At 36.1% G+C, this 20225-nt stretch overlaps 1 protein-coding gene across 11 annotated transcripts in view; it reads left to right on the top strand.

Annotated features, from left to right (window-relative positions):
* The window catches only part of LOC117167579 (protein kinase C, brain isozyme), a 1572697-nt gene that overhangs the window by 1392748 nt on the left and 159724 nt on the right, over positions 1-20225 (top strand). For all 11 annotated transcript variants that reach the window (XM_033352622.1, XM_033352629.1, XM_033352624.1 and 8 more), the window contains one exon: positions 2217-2357. In XM_033352622.1, the coding sequence (XP_033208513.1) occupies positions 2217-2357 (141 nt within the window). The remainder of the gene's footprint in view (positions 1-2216; positions 2358-20225) is intronic.

Raw genomic sequence — 20225 nt, 5'->3', positions numbered from 1 at the left:
TGTCGACATGTTTTTGAAGTGAAAATTTGCATCACTGGCATTATTTGAAAATTTATTTACCTCAGTACATGATTTTTCGTCATTTTTTGAGGTTACTGCTCAACCATGACGTGAAGGGTGATTTTTGATTTTTGATTTTTGTGTGGCTGTGTTATTAGACTTCGAACACATAGCGTTACTTTTTCTATGGTATATCGCATCCAGGCATATCGTTACTATATGCATGTCGAAGCCTCATTATGTGGCCTTAGCTTTCATTAAGTTTCGTTTTACCGAATTGTGAAGTTTTACTTTTCTTTTTTAATTCAAAGAAAAGCGCTGCTGAAATTCATCGATTGCTTTTGGAAACTTACGGGAATTATACTCCATCGATTAAAACGACTGATTACTGATTTCGAAAATTCATAAGTGGTGATTTCGACACGGAGGACGAAGAACGTTCAGGCCATCCGAAAAAAATCGAGGATGAGGATTGGCAGACGTTACTCGGTGAAGACACGTGTCAAACGCAAGATGAGCTTGTAAAATCATTGAGAATGGATCGTTCAACCATTTCTAGACGCTTACATGCCCTGGGAATGCTCCAAAAGCAAAGGAAATGGGTGCCGTATGGACTAATACCAAGTGACGTGGAAAGGAGATTTTTCACTTGTGAACAGCTACTCCAAAGACAAAATCGGAAGGGGTTTTTTCATCGTATTTTCCTTGGCGTTGAGAACTGGATTTGCTATGATAACCCTAACCGTAGGAAATAGTTGTTTAATCCCGGTCAACCATCAATACCAACATGAAAACACAGTATCCATGGATCGAAGCTTCTGCTCTGTATTTGGTAAGATCAGCACGGTGTAGTGTACTATGAGTTACTCCAACCTAACGAAACCATTAAGGGCAATCTTTATCGAAAACAAATAATGCAATTGAACCGTACATGAAAGGAAAAACGGCCGCAATACGAACGGAGACAATAATAATAGTAATTGACAATGATACCCTAAAGGTAATTATATCCATGAATGGAAATTGCAAAAAATAAAAGAAACGCTTTTCGTACTCGATATCACGTAAACTTATTTTCATAATGAAAATGTATTCTGAAAAGTATAAAATTTATTCGGAAAATAAAAATTTGTTCAGCCTTAAAAAATTAAAGTCACGTATAAGTAATCAGTTCATCCGTGAACCATTATTTAATAAAGGAGAACATTTTAAAGTAATTTAGACAAATAATATTTAACTGCCAAGAGGAAGGGGCTAAAAAGTTAAATGCAATCATTAAGGCCTCCTTTCATCTGTCACCCGTTACAGCCATCAGTGTATATCAATGTGCTTGTATATGTACATTCATTTTTTACCGAAATGTCATGAATTCGAAACCTAGTTCACGTAAACACCATCGGAGGGGTGCTCCAGCTGACAAGAATTAGTGTTCATGGCGTATAAGAATGAAGCCTGTCAAGAGTCAAGATGCCAAGATCCTTTAAGTGTTTTAAAGAAAGTTCTGTGAAAAAATTGTTTACCTGCGTGAATCTGTATTATGCTTCTAGGGATTTTTATTGTCTGACACAATGATTACGTCCGCATTTATTTGAATTTATACCAGTAGGGCAAAAAACTACTTAATGCCAAATATTTAATTACTTGCTGTAAAACTCACACCACTCAAAAATGAATTCCGATTACAATAAAGATCAATATCAGTAAGTACTTTTTAGTAAAATGACTTCTTCGATAGTTTTAAAGCACCGATAAATAAAAAGAACAAGCTTAAATTTATTTAATTATTATGCAACACATGACTTGTGGGGATAGATGTAGAGGCTACGGGGCTCACTGATGAAATTTCGGTGTCTTCACTTTCAACCAGTTAGCCACCTATCTTTCTTTTGAATGCATTTCAATCAACTCCGCCCTACAGGATACATATAGTTTAATTTAAATTATGTTATATTTTTAAAACTGAGTGCGTGGTACCAAGATTTAAATTTTTTTTGTTATACTGTCCCACTAAATGGTGTTGTGTATTGACCTGGAAATACGTATATAATAGGAAAAAGGTTTATCGCGGTTAATGTAATCCTATATAAAATACGGTAGATCCTTGTTCGAATCCAGGCTGGTTTTTCTCTCCTGCTTCAAGAACTAGAAGTGTAAAAGAATATAAGACCTTGATACAAAAGATGATGTTTTGCTAATATCATTTTCAACTTTTTCAGTTCCTTACCAAAAATCCAAATAAGAGGTTAGGATGTGGACTTCGTGGCGAAGATGATGTTCGAATTCATGGATTTTTTCGACGCATTGATTGGGAGAAGATTGAAAATCGAGAAGTACAACCACCATTTAAACCAAAGATTGTAAGTTTAACATAAATTAAATAATTAATATTTAAGTTTTCTGTAATCTTAGGCGCTGAACCGTCAAAAACTGATTATAGCCGACATAGTAGGTGATTTTCAAATAAACACACATTTGATAAATCAAAACCAAATTTCGTTGGCGTCTTTAAAGTCGTTTTGATCTAGAAACATTGTAGGGACGTAAACTTATTTTGTTAGTAAATTTATGTGGAACAATTCACTCTAAATTTGCGAATTCGATGAAATTTCTAAAATTCAATGTGTGTACACCAAAAGGTGCTTGCACCTCCCAGCTTTCTTTTGATTACACTTTGGTAATGGCTTACATTCATTTTGAGTCCAAAAATAATAAAATCTTTTGGGCCTTTTTTGTGGAAACCCGCTTTTTGATACTTTAAAGAGCTTATTTAACATATTTGTATTTTAAAAAGTTAGAGGTCTGCACCTCCGCTTTACGAAAACGCAGCAGAGTAGGATAAAATAAAAAATCGAGGTTCAAAATAACTTGTGGAAAAAAATTCTTGAACGATTTTGGATTCCAGTATTAAAAAAATGAAGCATTCAGCTTTCAAGAAATACATGTCACCTGATTTTTGGATTTTTGTCAGTTTAAGCATTCATGTTATTACAAATAGCAAAAAAAGTCGATTTATTTATTTTATCATAGAAATTCTTTTCTTATGTTTACCGTCACTGGACTGGATGTGCTTAAAAGTAAAAAAACTTATTATCTGTAAATGTTAATTGTTGTAAATAAATTAATCCGCTATTTTTAATATCTTTTCTCTTAGTTTTTGTTTAAATTATGTTGTCAGTGATTTTCCAAGATAAAAATTTAGAATTCGATATTTTTTATTAATTTGATAAACAAATGCCCAGTGTCGAAATTTTAAGGAAGTAAGAAACCGTTTTTCTCTTGATTTTCCTGAAATGATGTCATCACTGATGTTTAGTGGTGAAAATGTTGTCATCTAAAATTAATTTAGTGTCAAGTGAATATCCTGAAATAATGCTGGCCATATAAGCTAAGGAAAATTGAACAAAAAAACTGATTTTTCCTGCCTTTTACACATCTACACTTGGAATTTTCTTAAAAATAAATGCTCAAACGAACAATATTTTAAAAAGGCGGGCCGCCAAAGTTTTTTTAAAACTGAATGCTTAACTTTTTTATTAATAAAGAAATGAAAACTCGGTCTTCTATAAGTTATTTTAAAACTGCTTTCTTTTTTATTTTATCCCACAGTGCGCCGCTGCCGATTATTGCTTCTCGCCGAAGCGATACCCATTTGTATTCAGCACGCAGGCGCGTCGTTCCACCATTCTCAATTTTTAGTGGCGTGTGTCGGCGGCGCGACTATTTCAAGACCATTTATGATTGAATTTGACTGCATAAAAATACGCAAACATGCGCAAACTAAATGTAACCATTCTAACGTATATTTGCGTATGTCATTGGCGCAACAAGCAAAAAACAAAGAATTTAATAGATGGGGGCAATTTTACATTTTCGAATGGGCGTCTATCATGTTTTGATGCGTATGATTTTATATGAACGCGTAGTCACGGCCAATTAAGAAAAAATAATAATCATCGCATACGTCGAGACGTAATTTAGCGAGCAACGGCCCCTCATGTATAATTTGACAGTTCCCACTGAACTACGGAACATTTAAGTAACATTAGCGATAAATTCTCTGTATTCCCGCACGTTGATTTTCCTGTTTACTCTCAATCGACAATGCTTCACTTATGAGCAATGTCAAACTTCTTCTTGTTATCACATAAGATTTATTTTAAGTTCTCCTTTCATAAGGACGTTTATAAAAATAATTATATATTAAATTTTATAAATAAATAATTTTTTCATCTTCATTCACCGCCGATCAAATTTAGCCTGAACTCCACCGCCAGTCAAAGTGACGTTGACACAGCCCTTTTAAAAAAGTTAAAAATTAAACGCAAACAGGCTTATCATTATTTAGGAAGGGTCTTTCATATTACGTAATTTATTCCAGCAGTACACGTATAAGCTTACAATAAACTCTAGAAACAGTCCTTTATATTACTCTACTCTTTCAATTACTTGAAAATGGAAGCTCTACTTCACTCTAGTAACATATTGAAGTTTTCTCCATACCAAATTCACACACAAATTCTCAACAAAAATCTTTAATGTCAATCCACAAGAAAAAAAGATAAGATATACTGAAAGGGTGAAAGCTGAACGCCTAACTTCACTCCAGAAGCCTGAAGTCCCTTCCTTCATTCCATATCTTGGTAAATAAACTGGATTCGTCCCCCAGTATGGTTAACGTCTTTTCTATTCAAAATCTGAACTCGTCGCTGCCCGGCACGAAACGGAAATATGCTGCCGAAATATCAGTCCGGTAGGTACTGCCCTCTCCCGCTATAGTTTTGGAACTGTTCCTTGTGAGTCGCACCAGGTTTCTGGTAAGTGAAACGGCGGTCGGTGCAAGATGGCTGCTCCATGTTTTGACACGTGTATCGCGGTGGTGGATACGTGTGGTCAGCTTGACCAAGTGAGGTGGAATGGAAGTTCTTTTTATCCTAAATAACAAACGAAAACGTAACTCCACTCTCTTTCTACATACCACCATCCGAAACAATCTACCTTTTAATTTAGGTTCTAAATTGAGCTTGTGCCGCCGATGGAATTGTCGCGGTCTGTTATTTTGTTTTCGTAATATTATGAGCTAGGGGAAGGTCAATAACAGGTGAGTCGCCACACCGTTACACAAGTTAATGTACCTATTTCTACAGTAATATTACTGAACCTCTAGGAACTGAACCTATCACATTTCACGAAACGAGTAACAGCTGTCTTCAAATAAAATCGCTAAAAGAATTTAAAAATAAAAATAATTACCAAACGCAACTCTTCCAGTTTCTATTTCATATACTTACCTTCACAGTAATAGAGCATGGCCCCTTAGGAACTACCCCTATCACATTGAACGAACCAACTCTCACCTTCCACCAATTGAAATTGTAAAAAATATTTCAAATTAAAAATAATCTACATACACAGCTTTCCAAAGCTCTAATAGACATATCCACTCTCACAGCAATATTCCTCAACACCTAAGAAATACCGCTATCAAATTTAAAGAATCCAGTTTTAATTGCATTAAACTAAAACCTAAAAATACGTAAATAAAAGAAATCACTCCAGGCAATTCTCAAACACTCCAGTTAATATATCTACCTCTACAGCGATATAATACGACCCCTAAGGACTACCCCTATCACATTTAACGAACCAAGTCTCACCTCCAGTCAATCAAAAACATCAAAAAAATGAAAAGATAAGAATTATTAACTCAAGCACAAAAATGTTCCGCAACCCTTAGAACTACCTGTACCAAATTGATCAAATCTTGTCTCAGCTATCTTCATCTGAAACAGACAAAATATTTTATATAGAAATAATTACCCCATAAAACTTTTCAGGACTCCTATCATGTTTAACAGAAGTGTAGTGTTTATTTGATTCTTTCATTATCACTGTGGGATAGTGGGCACAGTTCAGAGTTTTTCGAGGTAGAATAGTATGATTCTTTTTCATTTGGAGATTCTCGGCAATTTCAAAACTAGCTCAGACCTATGGTATGTGTTTTCTATTACTTATTCCATATAATTATCTTTGGGATAGTTTTTCAGGGGTTATGGTTGATTTTTCGATCCGGCTATCCGCACTTATTTTATTTTATTTATCAATCTGCTTGCCTATTTCATTTTTTTAAACATTCTATATAATGATGCTTTGTGATGATAATTTATTCCTCATTTTCAATAAAAACTCTGTTTATCGTAATTTATTATCACTCGTTTGGACTTCTGATTCTCGTTAGTAAATATTTATGAAATAAGTCACTGCGTCCACTGGTATTTTTGATTTATTATTGAAATTTTTATTTTAAACACTTTGTTCCTAATTTAATTGAAAAATATAAATACTAGAAACCATTGAATAAAGAATGTTAACCGAATGCACAATTATCCAAACACAATGGTTCAAATGGAATAATTATATTAAAAGTTTTTTTTTTTATATGGGATAAGCAAGCATTTTGATAAATAATTTTTTTTAGTGCGAATGGCGGAAATCAGATCAATTCAATAAAAGAGTAATAAGAGGATTGAAGCTTAAGAGCGGGGGAGCAAGGAAGGGAGTGGAAGCGCTGCTACAGAGCATAGGGTGGGTTAAAGACAAGGTAGGGAAAGTTAGGATAAAGGGGAGAAGGAAGATTGAAGTAGCATTGGTAGAATTACCGAGCTGGGAAGCAAAATTGAGGGTAATGCGTAACAAAAATATGATAAAGGACAAGAAGGTTTACATCTATCAAGATTTGACGAGGAATGAAAGAAATGTGCAGAGAATGCTAAATAACAGTGCTAGGAAGGAGGTGAGTGGAGGGAGAGCGACGAAGGTAGAGTATAGGAAAATAAAAACAGATGAGAAGACTGGTAAAGATAGACTAGTAAAGATAGGAGGGGTAACGTATACGTTTGTGATTGTGTACAATAAGGATAGGCTGAAAGGGTTAAAGAAAGGGTAGAAGATCTAATAGGAGAGAGGCATAAAGGATGGAGAGACTGGATGGAGGACAGAGGTTGGGTGGTGGCAAGATATGGGAAGAACCAAAAGAGAAAATGAAAGAGTGTGCATGAGAGAAGGTATTTAAGAAGAAGAAAAAAGGAATAGTGATTCCGTGGTGGAATAGGGTATGCAAAATGATGAAGAGAACGGTACAAAAATAAGTACAGGAAGTGGAAGCAAGGGACCGTTAAAAGGGAGGAATACGTAGAAATGAGGATGTAGTTTAGGGTGATGTGTAACAAGAAAGAGCAGGAAAAGGAAAAAGAGCTGGTAGAGGATTTGAGAAGTGTTAAGACAAATGGAGACGTGTGGAAGATACCCAATAGTCTTAGGAAACATAGGGTAGGGATAAGTGAGAAAATAGGGAGTGATACTGGGATAGGCAAGGAATACGCCAACTATATTGTTAAGAGGAAGACAGGAGAACTAGTTTAGAAATTACAACGATGAGTCGGATGAGACGTTTGTATCTGCTTCGGAGTGTATCCTTTATAGATGTAATATCCTGAAATGCGACTCTGTGGCACGCCCAGGTATAAGTTTTCCTGATCTCAAATAAAACTTAGCGCATTTGTCTAACCCAAATTCCATTCTAATTTTCTTAGTATATCGTTCGAAAATCCCTAGAGCTAGACGTAGTAGCCCTTTGTTTTTAGAATAGATCTTAAGATCGTCCATGTAAAATACATGAGTGACCTTGTACTTTCGATCTGCAGGTTTTCCGCACAAGTAACTGTCGGAATGGCGAAGTGCTAGAAATAGTGGCAATAATGTAAGGCAAAAGAGGAGTGGGCTCATGGTGTCGCCCTTAAAGACACCTCTCTGAAAAGTGACCTTGTTAGTTGTCACACGATTTTTTCCAGATAAGATAGTAAATTTAGTTTTCTAAAGCGGCATCAGTCTCTCTATGCACCTGACGATTTGCTGATGAACCTTCAAGCTTTCCAAAAGACAGAACATAAGTCTATGGGAGGTCGAATCGAAAGCTTTCCGATAATTAATCCAGGCCATCGATAGGTCAGGCTGATAGAATGCTGCATCTTTGCAGACACATCTATCGATGAGAAGGCTCTCCCGACATTTTTCTACGCCTTTCTTTGAGTCTCATTGCTCATACGTTTCTTGCTACACAGGTGCAATTGCCCGTACAATCCTATTATTTAGGATAGCTGTGAATATCTGATACAGTGTGCTCAGAGAAGTGATTGATACAATCTGGTCCCGGTGCGGAATTATTCTTCATCCTTCTTAATATCTTTTTTACCTCCTCGGTAGTGATGGGTGGGCATTCTTGATCAGGTGTTATGAGAGCATCACACAGCTCCTTGAAGCTATTCATATTTTTTGAGTTTTTTTCCAGTCTATGCCACACTTCGTAAACTTTTCTCAAAAATACTTCGACCTCCTCTGGTTTGGGCGGGTGGTCGACAGTAACTGGAGGGTCTTGGAAGAGTCGAGATGAGTCAGAGAGTCTGGAATTCGCGCGCGAACTTTCGAACCTTGGCGGTAAATTTCCTACCAGATGTGATGTAGTCAATCACACACTGAATCCGGGACGCGTACTGTCTTGCCCAGCCTATCTTTATGGTAAGGTGATGCATTCGCCTTTTAGTTTTATGATCAGCCCTTGGTTTTGTTTTACGGTTTGCATCGGCCAAAGCTCTCGCTGAATTATACAGACAATAATTGATAGCCCAAAGTTCGGATTCTTCGGAAAAATGTCCTCTTCCCCTATTGGATGCCTGCCCACGGTTGGTATTAGTGTCGCCTCTCTTTCCCTGTTTCCGGCTTGTTCTAGCTGTGGTGGAGTTGGCGTTCCGCTTACATAGCCGCTTTTTCGGAGGCCATACTCGCATCGTAGCACTCTAGCAAGTCGTGATTTAGTCGCTCCGCCCACCTAAAGGTCCCGAAATTCCGCCGATCCATCGCACTGAATACATTTTGATTGGCTCCCTCAGCTCTAGAGTGGTCGGCATTGTTGTCCGACCCATTTTCGGGAGCCCTGCGCGTTCTGTTGTTTTGAACCGCACTTACTACAACTATGTTTGGTATGGTTATTGTTGTTCCAACGAGAAGCCAGGCAAAGGGATTCGTCCATCCTTGTAGAGCCCCGCATGCAAGGATAAGGCTGCTCACTCTGAGAGGTCGCCCGGTATCCCAGAGTCACCGTTCTAGACACCTTACCCAGGTGCCATTCAGCTTTCCGCACAGTTTTCACACCTCCACTTGACCTTGAAGTTGACCTTCATGGCTTTTTGAAGGTCAACTTTGTTTTTTAAAATGAAAACCCTCTTTTTTACATCTGCAATCGATGGAGCGAAAAATTCTACGTTCAGGTACGTATCCAAGTCATAGATCAAATGTAACGTTCAAGGTCAGTTAGAGGTTATTAGAAACTAACAAAGTTTTTCAAGAGGTCAGTGCAATTCCTAAAGTAAATTTCAACGAGAAATTCATTGGTGAGCTCTGTATTGATCTTGGTGATGATCTTCAAGGTTTTTTGTAGGTTTTTTCCAAGTTGTTTACGTTTACGTTAAGCATTACCTAGGAACAACGACGTGGACGTAGTGAATTCTGTTACCTTTGGGCTGCTTGATTAGCGTGAGTCCCCTTGCCTCTCACGCTTCAGTGAAGATGTTCGAACTGAAAACCTTGAGCTTCTTGACAAAAAGCTATGCGATTGTAAAAATGAGCGTAAAATGAGGTTGCGTTTAGTATACGTTTAGTATCAAAATATGTTTGAACCTCCCTACCGTAATGAACCGCTGCTCCGTCCTGCTGGAACCAAATATTTTGAAAATTATCGCCTGTAATCTTCCTTATTCTTAAGACAATTTGGTTTCTGAGAAGCTCTTCATATGCACGGACATTGAAATTACCATCGATGAAGAAAGGGCCTATCAATGTATTATTGAAGATACCGGTCCAAACATTAATCTTTTGTGGATATTGTGTGTGACTTTTCAACATCTAATCAGGATTTGTGTCGGACCAATATCTACAATTTTGCTTGTTAACTTCACCTTTTAAAGTGAAAGTAGATTCATCTGAAAATACTGTATTGTACAAGAGAAGAGAATCTCTATCAATTCTGTCCATCATAATTTCACAAAATTCAATCCGACGATCAGGATCGTCTTTATTGAGCTCTTGTACCAGATGAACTTTGTAAGGATGTAAATTAATGCTTTTTAAAATATCTTGCACTGTCTCAGGAGCAACGTCACTCTCATCACTAGCTCGACGTAAACTAAGGTGTGGGTTTTCAACAAATGCTTAGGCTATGTACATCTGCATCTCCTCAGATCCTGCAGATTTTGGCCGACTGGTTCTCTGAAGGTCCTTGATAGATCCATGATTCATAAAGCGCCTTACAGTTGTTTCAATTGTTGATTTTGAGACAGGATTTAACCCTTCTCCATTACGAAAAGAGCAATTAAACAGCAAACGAACTTGATTATAAGTTCGAACTCGATCTCTCCAACCATGCATTATTAATACTGATACCCTCTCTCGTTCCGAAAGTTTAGCATGCGCCATAATAATCTTTTAGCGAAAAATAGTAAATATGTACTCGTAATACGTAAATTTAGTTTCGATTCGTAATATTCGTATGGAAAAACGGAATAGGACTTATGGTATCGCCTTAGGTATTGACTTAGGTATCAAAAAACGGTATAGGACTGTATAACTAACTAACCTCTAACTGACCTTGACCGTTACAATTGACCTATGATTTGGGTACGTACCTGAACGTAGAATTTCCCGCTCTATCGATTGCAGATGTAAAAAGGGGGTTTCCATGTAAAAAACAGACTTGACCTTCAAAAAGCTATGAAGGTCAACTTCAAGGTCAAAATAAGGTCACTATTAAATACCTCGTTGAAATTTCCTTTAGAAATGACCTTCACTTTTTTGAAAAATATTTTACCTGAGCAAATATCCAACCGTCCCGAGACTTTTTAGACACCCTGTATATGGCTGTTTATACAGTCTGTACGTTCTGGCCTCAGGCGGTGTTGCCACGTCTGGGAGTTATGTTCATAATGCTCTTACCGTAACTGCATCCATGCCTCCCAGATATCAGCGTGATCTGTCGATCCAGTAAACTCAGTTAATCATTGATTCAAGTTGAGAAAATCATTAACAGACTATTATTGTTTATGCCTGTCTACGCCTATAGTAATGCTGCACAGTTGAGATTTTTTCAAAATAATATCCACTTTTGTTCACTTTAAACTAAATTGAGGAGCTAATTAAAGCAAATTAACATAAAACATTTTTTGGGTTCACTTTTCACTTAAACGGAGCTAACAATTAATTTTTAGTAACAAAATGAATCGCTTAAACAATGTATGATTGTTTATAAATATAATTTCATAAAGTAGAACCAGAAAGTTATGATTTTTTATGCAAATTTGAACTTTTCTATGAGTTTTTAGGTTCTGAAAAAATAATAACAAAAATCAGAGCTGATAATGTTGTAAAAATATCTTACTTTTTTGTTAATAGATTTTATCGATGCAGAATTAAGTATTTGAAATATTCTTCAAATTGTGTGCATGGGTCATATTGAATGTAACTTTTCCTCTGAAAGACTATTCTCTTTAATTAATATATTTGAAACGTTAGTAAAAGATTTAAAATACTTCATTAAAAAAAGGAATACTATCTTTAAACACTTCCTCTTGCGGTTTATTTATGATTTCATTATAAATGTGGAGTCAAAGAAAAACTGAAAATTTCTGAAAACCCAAAAATAAAATAGAAGTTAAACATTTGAAAAATTTAGATAAAACTACATCTATCGAGCGTTACTTAAACGCAATCATTTTTTTGTAGATTTAAACTAAATAGCGGGCGATATACATGGAAATGTGATAGAAATAAATTTCGACCATGCTAATGAACATAATAAGTATTCGTTTTGGAGTTTGGTAAAAAACGTTTGATTTTTTGCTCGGGAAACAATGACAAATTTAAAATTATTATTTATGTAAAACAAGTAAAAAGTAAGTTGTGTATTCCCCTGCTGCCTATGTATGGCATTCATTTTCTAAAAAAATGTTAAGAAACAAAATTTTATTCTATAACAAAACTTTAATTAGAAATTAATTGCTATGCATAAAATTATAATACAGGAGTTAAATTCAACCCTAATATATGCGAAATTTTAACAGAGTGTCTACCTCACATTTGTCTTCTTAATATTTTACAACATAGAAACTTAAAAATTTAATTGATACGCAAAGCTGAAACCAAAAACCAAAATTTATTTATCGCAGTTCTCTTGGTAACTTTTTCTATGTTAGCATCACAAAAAATGTATCGCGTTTTAAATGCTACGATTTCTTACCCTACAAGTCAAACTTGGATTTTTTATATCGTTTGACTTTATTCATTTTTTACTGCAGTAGGAGAAAAATTTGTAAAATTCTACAATTATCGTATTTTATTTCCCTGATTACATTTCTATTTTTTAACCTTCAAAACGGCAGGCGGTTCTCAGAGGGCCGGTAGGTCACAATTATCGAGTAACAAAGAGTTGTGTATCAAGTATAGGCTTGTGCATGGAAATTTCTTTTGGCGAAGCCTAAATAAATAAAAAAAATAATTTTTTACTTATTCAAAAAGGCAAGCTGGTCCTCGCAGGACCGCTGTTCATTGCAACATCAAGTTTGAATACAGATACTTTTTTTTAATTTTAAAGGATTTCTATATGTATGCTTGTTTAAAGCTAAAATACATATACTGCTTGCATGTGCAAACACAATTTCTCGCGTAAACTCTTTCAACTTTGCGCGCTCATTTGCAACACGTGATATTGTGATGTGTGGTGATTCTGCTGTCATAGTTGTTGTAATAGTTGCAATGCTGGAATTTAGAAGGAACGAAATTACAGGTTATACATTTTTTTATAACGCAATAAAAGGAGGCGTTGACACTATAGGCCAAATTTACTATTCATATATTCCACAGGAAAACGTAACTTGGTAAATTTATCTGATCAACTTGTGTATCAGCAAATCAAGGCAAGAAGCCTGTTTGACATGCCAGAAAAATGTGTGCAACAAATATTTGGTTAACACGATCAAATGTAAAAACTGTGCAAAGCTGCCAAGGTTGGACGAATCGGATAGCGAATAATTTTTAATTTTTCCAGTCCTTCTTTCTATAATATCTTTTTTTAGCCTTTTTTCACATTTGCGATTTTTAACATTTTTCGAAATTTAAAATAATTTATTATAATTATAATTAATCGTAAATTTAAATATAATCTGATCATATAATGTAATCATGAACAAAAATGATGAAACTTCTTAGGTTTTTCTATACATTTACTGGAAAGAGGAGTTTGAATTTCAAAAGGCTTGGGAGACCCGGCTTGCCCTTTAACGTCACGATTTTAGCTTTAGTCTACCACAAAAGCTAATATAAAATTTGAAAGTACTAATTTTTCCCTTTCAAACCTACTTATATTTATTAGGATATCTTTATTATTCACCAAAATATTGCAATTTGAAATTTCTTATTTTATCCTTTTAACCCATTAACGCTGAGGAGTTCAGATTTATACAGCGCATTCTCTATTGCTGACTATACGAAATTTTTTCTTCTAAATATTATCTCAGGGGTTTTCGAGGGTGCCCTTTCTATTGCCGGTGTCAGTTTTTTGTTATAACCCCTAGAAGATCCGATATGGCAGCAACAATTTAGGGCTTTAAAAAAGAACAAAGGATCCCGCGCAAAATACCAAAAAAAAGCGTGCAGTCGTTTGGAACCAAACTTCGCACATTGATAAAACAAAAGAAGACGGACTGCGCGGAATGCTACTGAGCACTCTGTGTGCATTCTAATGTTCACATTCGCTGTATGTGCCCGCCGTTCTACGGTGCAAACAGTCTTCGATCCCTAGCTGGCTCACTGAACCATCTTTCCGTGTTAGAGATCACGTTTAAGTGGTGGGCTAACGGTTGGATGCTAATGGTTGGATTCAACCACCTGTTTGGCGTAAGCCCAACGATCATGATACTGATTATTACTTTTGCTTATGCAAAACAGGAGGTTTTTCTATAAAGTATTTGGAGATGATCGGTTACCCTGATGTGAAAAGTGTTACACCAGCTAAAATTGGTATTAGAAATCACTCTGAAAACAAAAGTGACCGATCAACTCACGAATCAATGGATACTGACGATCCTAATGCAACTGGAGATTCTTCTTGGAAAGAATCAGATGATGAAAGCCCTAAATTTTTTGACCAAGACAGATTAGACGATCTTATACGTGACCTTGATCTTCCAAAAGATAAAGCTGAGCTTTGTGCTTCAAGACTCAAAGAGAGGAAACTATTGTTAGCTGGCACTAGAGTAACTGTTTACAGAAATATAGATGAAAAGTTATCAAGTACTTTTCAATTGACATTGGTTATTCGTGTATTGTAATGATATAGAAGGACTCACTGATTTATATAAAATAAACTTATATACGCCAGAAGATTGGCATCTTTTCATAGATTCGTCTACAAAAAGTCTGAAAGCAGTACTATTACATAATGGAAATAAGTACGTTGCAATTCCAATAGGTCACTCAACTACACTGAATGAATCTTATGATACTTTCCAATTACTCCTGATAAAAAAAAGTAAAATACAATGTCCATAATTGACTTATTTGTGGTGACTTCAAAATGATAAATCTTATAATAGGTTTACAATCAGGAAACATTAAATACCCTTGTTTTCTTTGCCTTTGGGACAGTCGTGCAAGGGATGAACATTGGATAACGGAGAAATGGTCAGACAGATTAGAGTGGAAAGTTGGTCATTAAAATGTTTCTTATGAAAATCTTGTTGACCGAAAGGAAGTATTATTGTCACCACTCCATGTAAAACTAGGGTTATTGAAGCAATTTGTGAAATCCCTAAACACCGAAGGAGAATGTTTCAATTATATCAGATCTACATTTCGCGCATTTAAGTGATGCCAAAGTTAAGGAAGATATTTTTGTTGGGCCTGATATAAGAAAACTTATCAAAGATTCTGACTTTATCAAAACCATGGCATCTATTGAAAAGGATAGATGGTTGAATTTCAAAGATGTTGTACAGAAATTTTTAGGGAACAATCGAGATCCAAAGTTTAGAACTATTGTATACAGTATGTTAAAGAATTTTTAAAGGTTAGGTTGTTTGGTGAGTATGAAATTACATTGTTTCAAATCTCATTTGAATTATTTGCCAGAAAATGTTGGAGCATTCAGTGAAGAAATGGGCGAACGCTTTAATCAAGACTTTGACCAAAAAGAGCAACATTATCGAGGTCGATGCAATGTAAGAATGATGGCCGACTATTGCTGGTCTTTGCAAAGAAATGATAATGATTCTACTGGTCATAAACGAAAGTCTCTTGAACGATCGTTTGACACACGTATTCCTATGAATTTTGGGGCGCTGAATTCAAATTCGGTATCAAAAATCATCCATCACGTCATGGTTGAGCCACAACCTCAAAAAATGACGAAAAATCATGCACTGAGGCAAATAAATTTCAAAATAATGCCAGTTATGCAAATTTTCACTTCAAAAACATGTCGACAACTGTGAAGGATCAACCCTTGCCTGATATCAACTTATTTAAGACAACTTTACCCAACAGAACCTGACCTCACCTCACCTGAATTAACAGAAATTTATTGAACTACGCGTAAAGCTCTGGAAGCATATTTTCCCAGTAGCAAATGTGTGCTGCATCGAGTAGGTCATCTCGAGCCTAACCTAGAAATAAATCTAACCTAGCCAAACCTAACCTAACCTCATGAAACACAATTAAACTGATTATATTTTCCCGCTGTGTTTCCGGTACCGTTTCATTCAGCTTCGGCTTAACCTACATAGAGGTTTAACCTATCCTAACCTAACAAAACCTGACGTAACCTAACCGATTACGCTGGCAACCCTGTTCTTTCGTACTTTCATATTTTGACATTAATAGCAGTAAATGTCTGGAGTTTCGTAACCGCTTGTTGCTAGCATTATTCGCCTGAGTCTTCAACCAGGGCACCTCCACGCGGTGACGGTGGGCAACAGATTCACATTGGCTGAGTCCCTGGGTAAACGGCGTTCATGCCGTCATGGCAGATACAAGTAAAAAGTGAATTACGATGCAGGGAAAAACCCCAGTATCGGCGCCTGGTCAGGGTCGGAAAGCGGGCTCTCCGACGTCGTCATCATGCAACCGTAGCTCTTCATCAATGGATCACTTGGTTGGTGTAGAAACTCATGCTACAAGAAAAAAAGCCGCAACGAAAAGTACTGCAAGTACTCTACACTAACCACATGGAAAAAACCCGTTATTCCGAAGGACTGCTACTTTTGCATGAATTCCGTCAAAGGGTTCAACGCTAAAAATAAAAATAACATTTCCTAAATTAATGTTGCACAATCACAAGAGCAATTGAAATCAATAAAAATGCACGCCCGGCTGATTTAAGCGCTTTGGAAGATGATAGAATGGAAGTTGAAAGTTAACGTCATGGAGACGGTAGTGAAACCAGTGATCGAACAGAAAATAGTTCTGATGATTCCGATGAAAATGACGAAAAAAATGACGAATATGGTTTGCATAAAATGCAATTGAAGCTTCCAATATTAGTGTCGCAACTAGAACTAAATGATTTTATTAGAGATCTTGGATTACCGAAAGACGGCGCTGAATTTTCCGCTTCATTTCTAAAAAGAAGAAATCTTCTAGAGCCAAAGACAAAAGTTCCATTCCATCGCGACAGGGACAAAGAATTCAGAAAGTTTTTCGTTAAAGACGAAGAGACGTCTTTAGTGTACTGCACTGACGTTAACGGACTAATGAACCACTTGAAGAAAAATGTGTATAGAGACGAAGAATGGTGACTTTTCATTGATTCGTCAAAACGCAGCATTAAGGCTGTTTTGCTGCATAACACGAATACTTACGCCCCTATCCCTATAACTCACTCAACGGTCATCGAAGAAGAATGTAACAATGTTAAAATGCTTCTTGAAAAAGTTATTTACACGAATCACAAATGGCAAATAAGTGATGATCTCAAAATCATAACAATGATATTAGGCCAACAATCGGGTTTCACGAGAGAGCCATGCTTTATATGCCTGTGAAATAGCAGAGATCGAGCCAATCATTACAGCAAAAAACATGGGCCTTCAAGAGATTCATTTAAACCCGCTTCTTATAATATCATGAACCAAAGCCTCGTTGATCCAGAAAAAAGTTTACTACCATCCCTCCAAATAAAGCTTGGGGTCATGAAGCAATTTGTCAAGGCGTCAGACAAAGATGGACAATGCTATAAGTATATATCCCTTTAATTCCCTAATGTTTCAGACGCTAAATTGAAAGAAGGAGTCTTTGTTGGACCACAGATTCGAATATTAACAAGAGATACTAATTTCGTGAGCCACATGACGAAAATTGAAATGGACGCTTGGGAAATTTTTAAAGCAGTAAACGCGAATTTCCTCGATAACAAAAAAAATCCAGACTACGAGAATATTGTTGCGAAAATGATAAGAAACTACAAAAAGTTAGGCTGCTTGATGAATTTAAAACTTTACTTTCTAGATTCCCATCTGGATAAGTTTCCAGGAAATGTTGGTGATTTCAGCGAAGAACAAGGGAAACGTTTTCATCAAGACATAAAAGTGATAGAACAACGATATCAGGGTAGATGGGACGAGGTCATGGTGGCTGATTTTTGCTGGATGTTGAAAAGGGAAACGAATGTAGGTCTTAAACGTAAGCGTAACCCCTTGCATCGTTCCTTGGAAGAAAAAAAGACACGTTATAGCAGGCAAAAAATAGACTGAAGTAGGTCTATAAATCAATTTAATTACGATAAAAAGCAAGATAAAATGTAAACACGAAAGATAGTATAAATATATCCCTTAAGTCTAAGAAAAGCAGAGAGAAAAAATTTTTGAATAAAACTCTTATTCATTTGTATGTTTAATTTACAGTTCTACATTGTAATTGATACAAACATTATCAGGTTAATTGAAATGGGGTCAATTCTACTTGTAGTTCTAAGCTTCTTCAAATGAGTAATGTGCGTCTAAATTTTTAACCACCTGTAGTACAATGAAATGAATTTTGTTGTGTTAATTTTGTTAAGTTAATTTGTGTTGCCTTAAGCAAAATTTCGTTAGGTTCTGTTAAGTTAGATTTATTTGTAGGTTAAGATCGAGTTAATCTATTAAACATAGCACACATTAAACGTTAAACCTCTATGTAGGTTAAGAAGAAGCTGAATGAAACGGTACCGCAAACACAACGGGACAACACAATGAGTTTAATTCTGTTACGTGAAGTTAAATTAGGTTAGGTTAGGTTAGGTCAGGTTTTTTTAGGTTAGGATAGGTTTAACCTCTTTGCAGGTTAAGCCCAAGCTGATTCAAACGATACCGCAAACACAACGGGACAACACAATCAGTTTAATTGTGTTTCGTGAGGTTAGGTTAGGTTAAGCTGGGTTAGATTTATTTCTAGGTTAGGCTCGAATTGACCCATTCGTTGTGGCACACATTTGCTACTGGGAAAATATGCTTCCAGAGATTTACGTATAGTTCAATAAATTTCTGTTAATTCAGGTTAGGTGAGGCCAGATTCTGTTGGGTAAAGTTATGTTAAATAAGTTGATATCAGGCAAGGGTTGATCCTTCACAGTTGTCGACATGTTTTTGAAGTGAAAATTTGCATCACTGGCATTATTTTGAAATTTATTTGCCTAAGTGCATGAGTTTTCGTCATTTTTTGACGCTATGGCTCAACCATGACGTGATGGGTGATTTTTGATACCGAATTATAATTCTGCGCCCCAAAATAACTAGGAATATGTGTGTCTTGTTACCAGATCCGCACACTTTTTTGTGGCTGTGTAATTAACCTAAATTAATCAAATGCATTCAAGATATCGTCGGCAGAACCACAGAAGGACATACGTGAGAATTTGGGTATTTGGTATTGCATTCACCTCAGATACCATAAAACGCACCCCTGCAATTTGTAGGGAATTAAATATCGTGCAGATATCTTGAGGATATCAAGTTGTTGATAAAAGGTTTGAAAATTTACGTCAGGTGATTTTTCGGACACCTGGGAACTTTTAATCGTCATTCATGTGGTTAATATTTATGTTGTCACTGGTATGACGATCGCTTGTTTAACAAAATATGAATTTTAAATGTCTAAAGCTTGTTGGTTTTTGAGAATATTACAAATTTAGCAATCAATTTTTTGGTGATTTGAGGAGTAAAACAATGTTGTTTTCAAAATAAAGTGAACGAACTAAAAACATCTGCTATGCGAAAAGTCTGCCATGTAAAGCTATACAAATTTTTAGAATGAATGTTGTTCAAGTCATTTGGCATCAAATATTGAAAACAAATATATAAAGACACATATTTATAAAGTGCTCTACATACATTTTTCAATTAATATAAAAACACAGTATACATTATACTAGGCAGTCTGATAAGTACCTGAAAATTCTAAGAGATGGCATAACTATTCACTAATGTGAACGATTTTCGTCGAGCTTGATCCTTCAAATGACGCCTGTCAAAACTTCAGCCATTGATGTGTACGCATTTACAAGTTACAGCACTGCGAAGCGACTAACCTCCGAGTTTTTTTTAATATGGAAAAATCTGAGTTTCGAGTTTTGATCAAACACTACTATCTTCGCAAGAAAACGATATTCGAGACCAAGGCCAAGCTGGATAAGTATTACCCAGACTCTGCACCGTCAATTGGAACGATTCATAAGTGGTTTAGTGGGTTTCGTTGTGGCCGTACGAGCACAGTTGATGCTGAACGATCTGGGCGCCCAAAAGAGGTCACTACACCAGAAAATGTCAAAAAAATCCATGATATGATGTTGAATGATCCCAAAGTGAAGTTGAGAGAGGTAGCTAATGCTATAGGCATATCATTGAAACGTGTGGGCAATATCGTGCATTCAGTTTTGGACATGAAGAAGCTGTGCGCGCGATGAGTGCCGCGTTTGCTCACAGCGGACCAAAAACGAATTCGTGTGACAACTTCCCAGCAGAATTGGGCATTATTTTCGCGTAAGCCGACCGAGCTTTTGCGCTGATTCATAACCATGGATGAAACCTGGATCCACTACTACACTCCTGAGTCAACGCAACAGGCAAAACAGTGGGTTCCACCGGGCCAAAGTGCTC

This window comes from Belonocnema kinseyi, chromosome 2, assembly GCF_010883055.1.
Source record: "Belonocnema kinseyi isolate 2016_QV_RU_SX_M_011 chromosome 2, B_treatae_v1, whole genome shotgun sequence".
NCBI classification, from domain to species: domain Eukaryota; kingdom Metazoa; phylum Arthropoda; class Insecta; order Hymenoptera; family Cynipidae; genus Belonocnema; species Belonocnema kinseyi.
The sequence above is the reverse complement of the archived record's forward strand: the minus strand, read 5'-3'. Positions and strand labels throughout refer to the sequence as shown.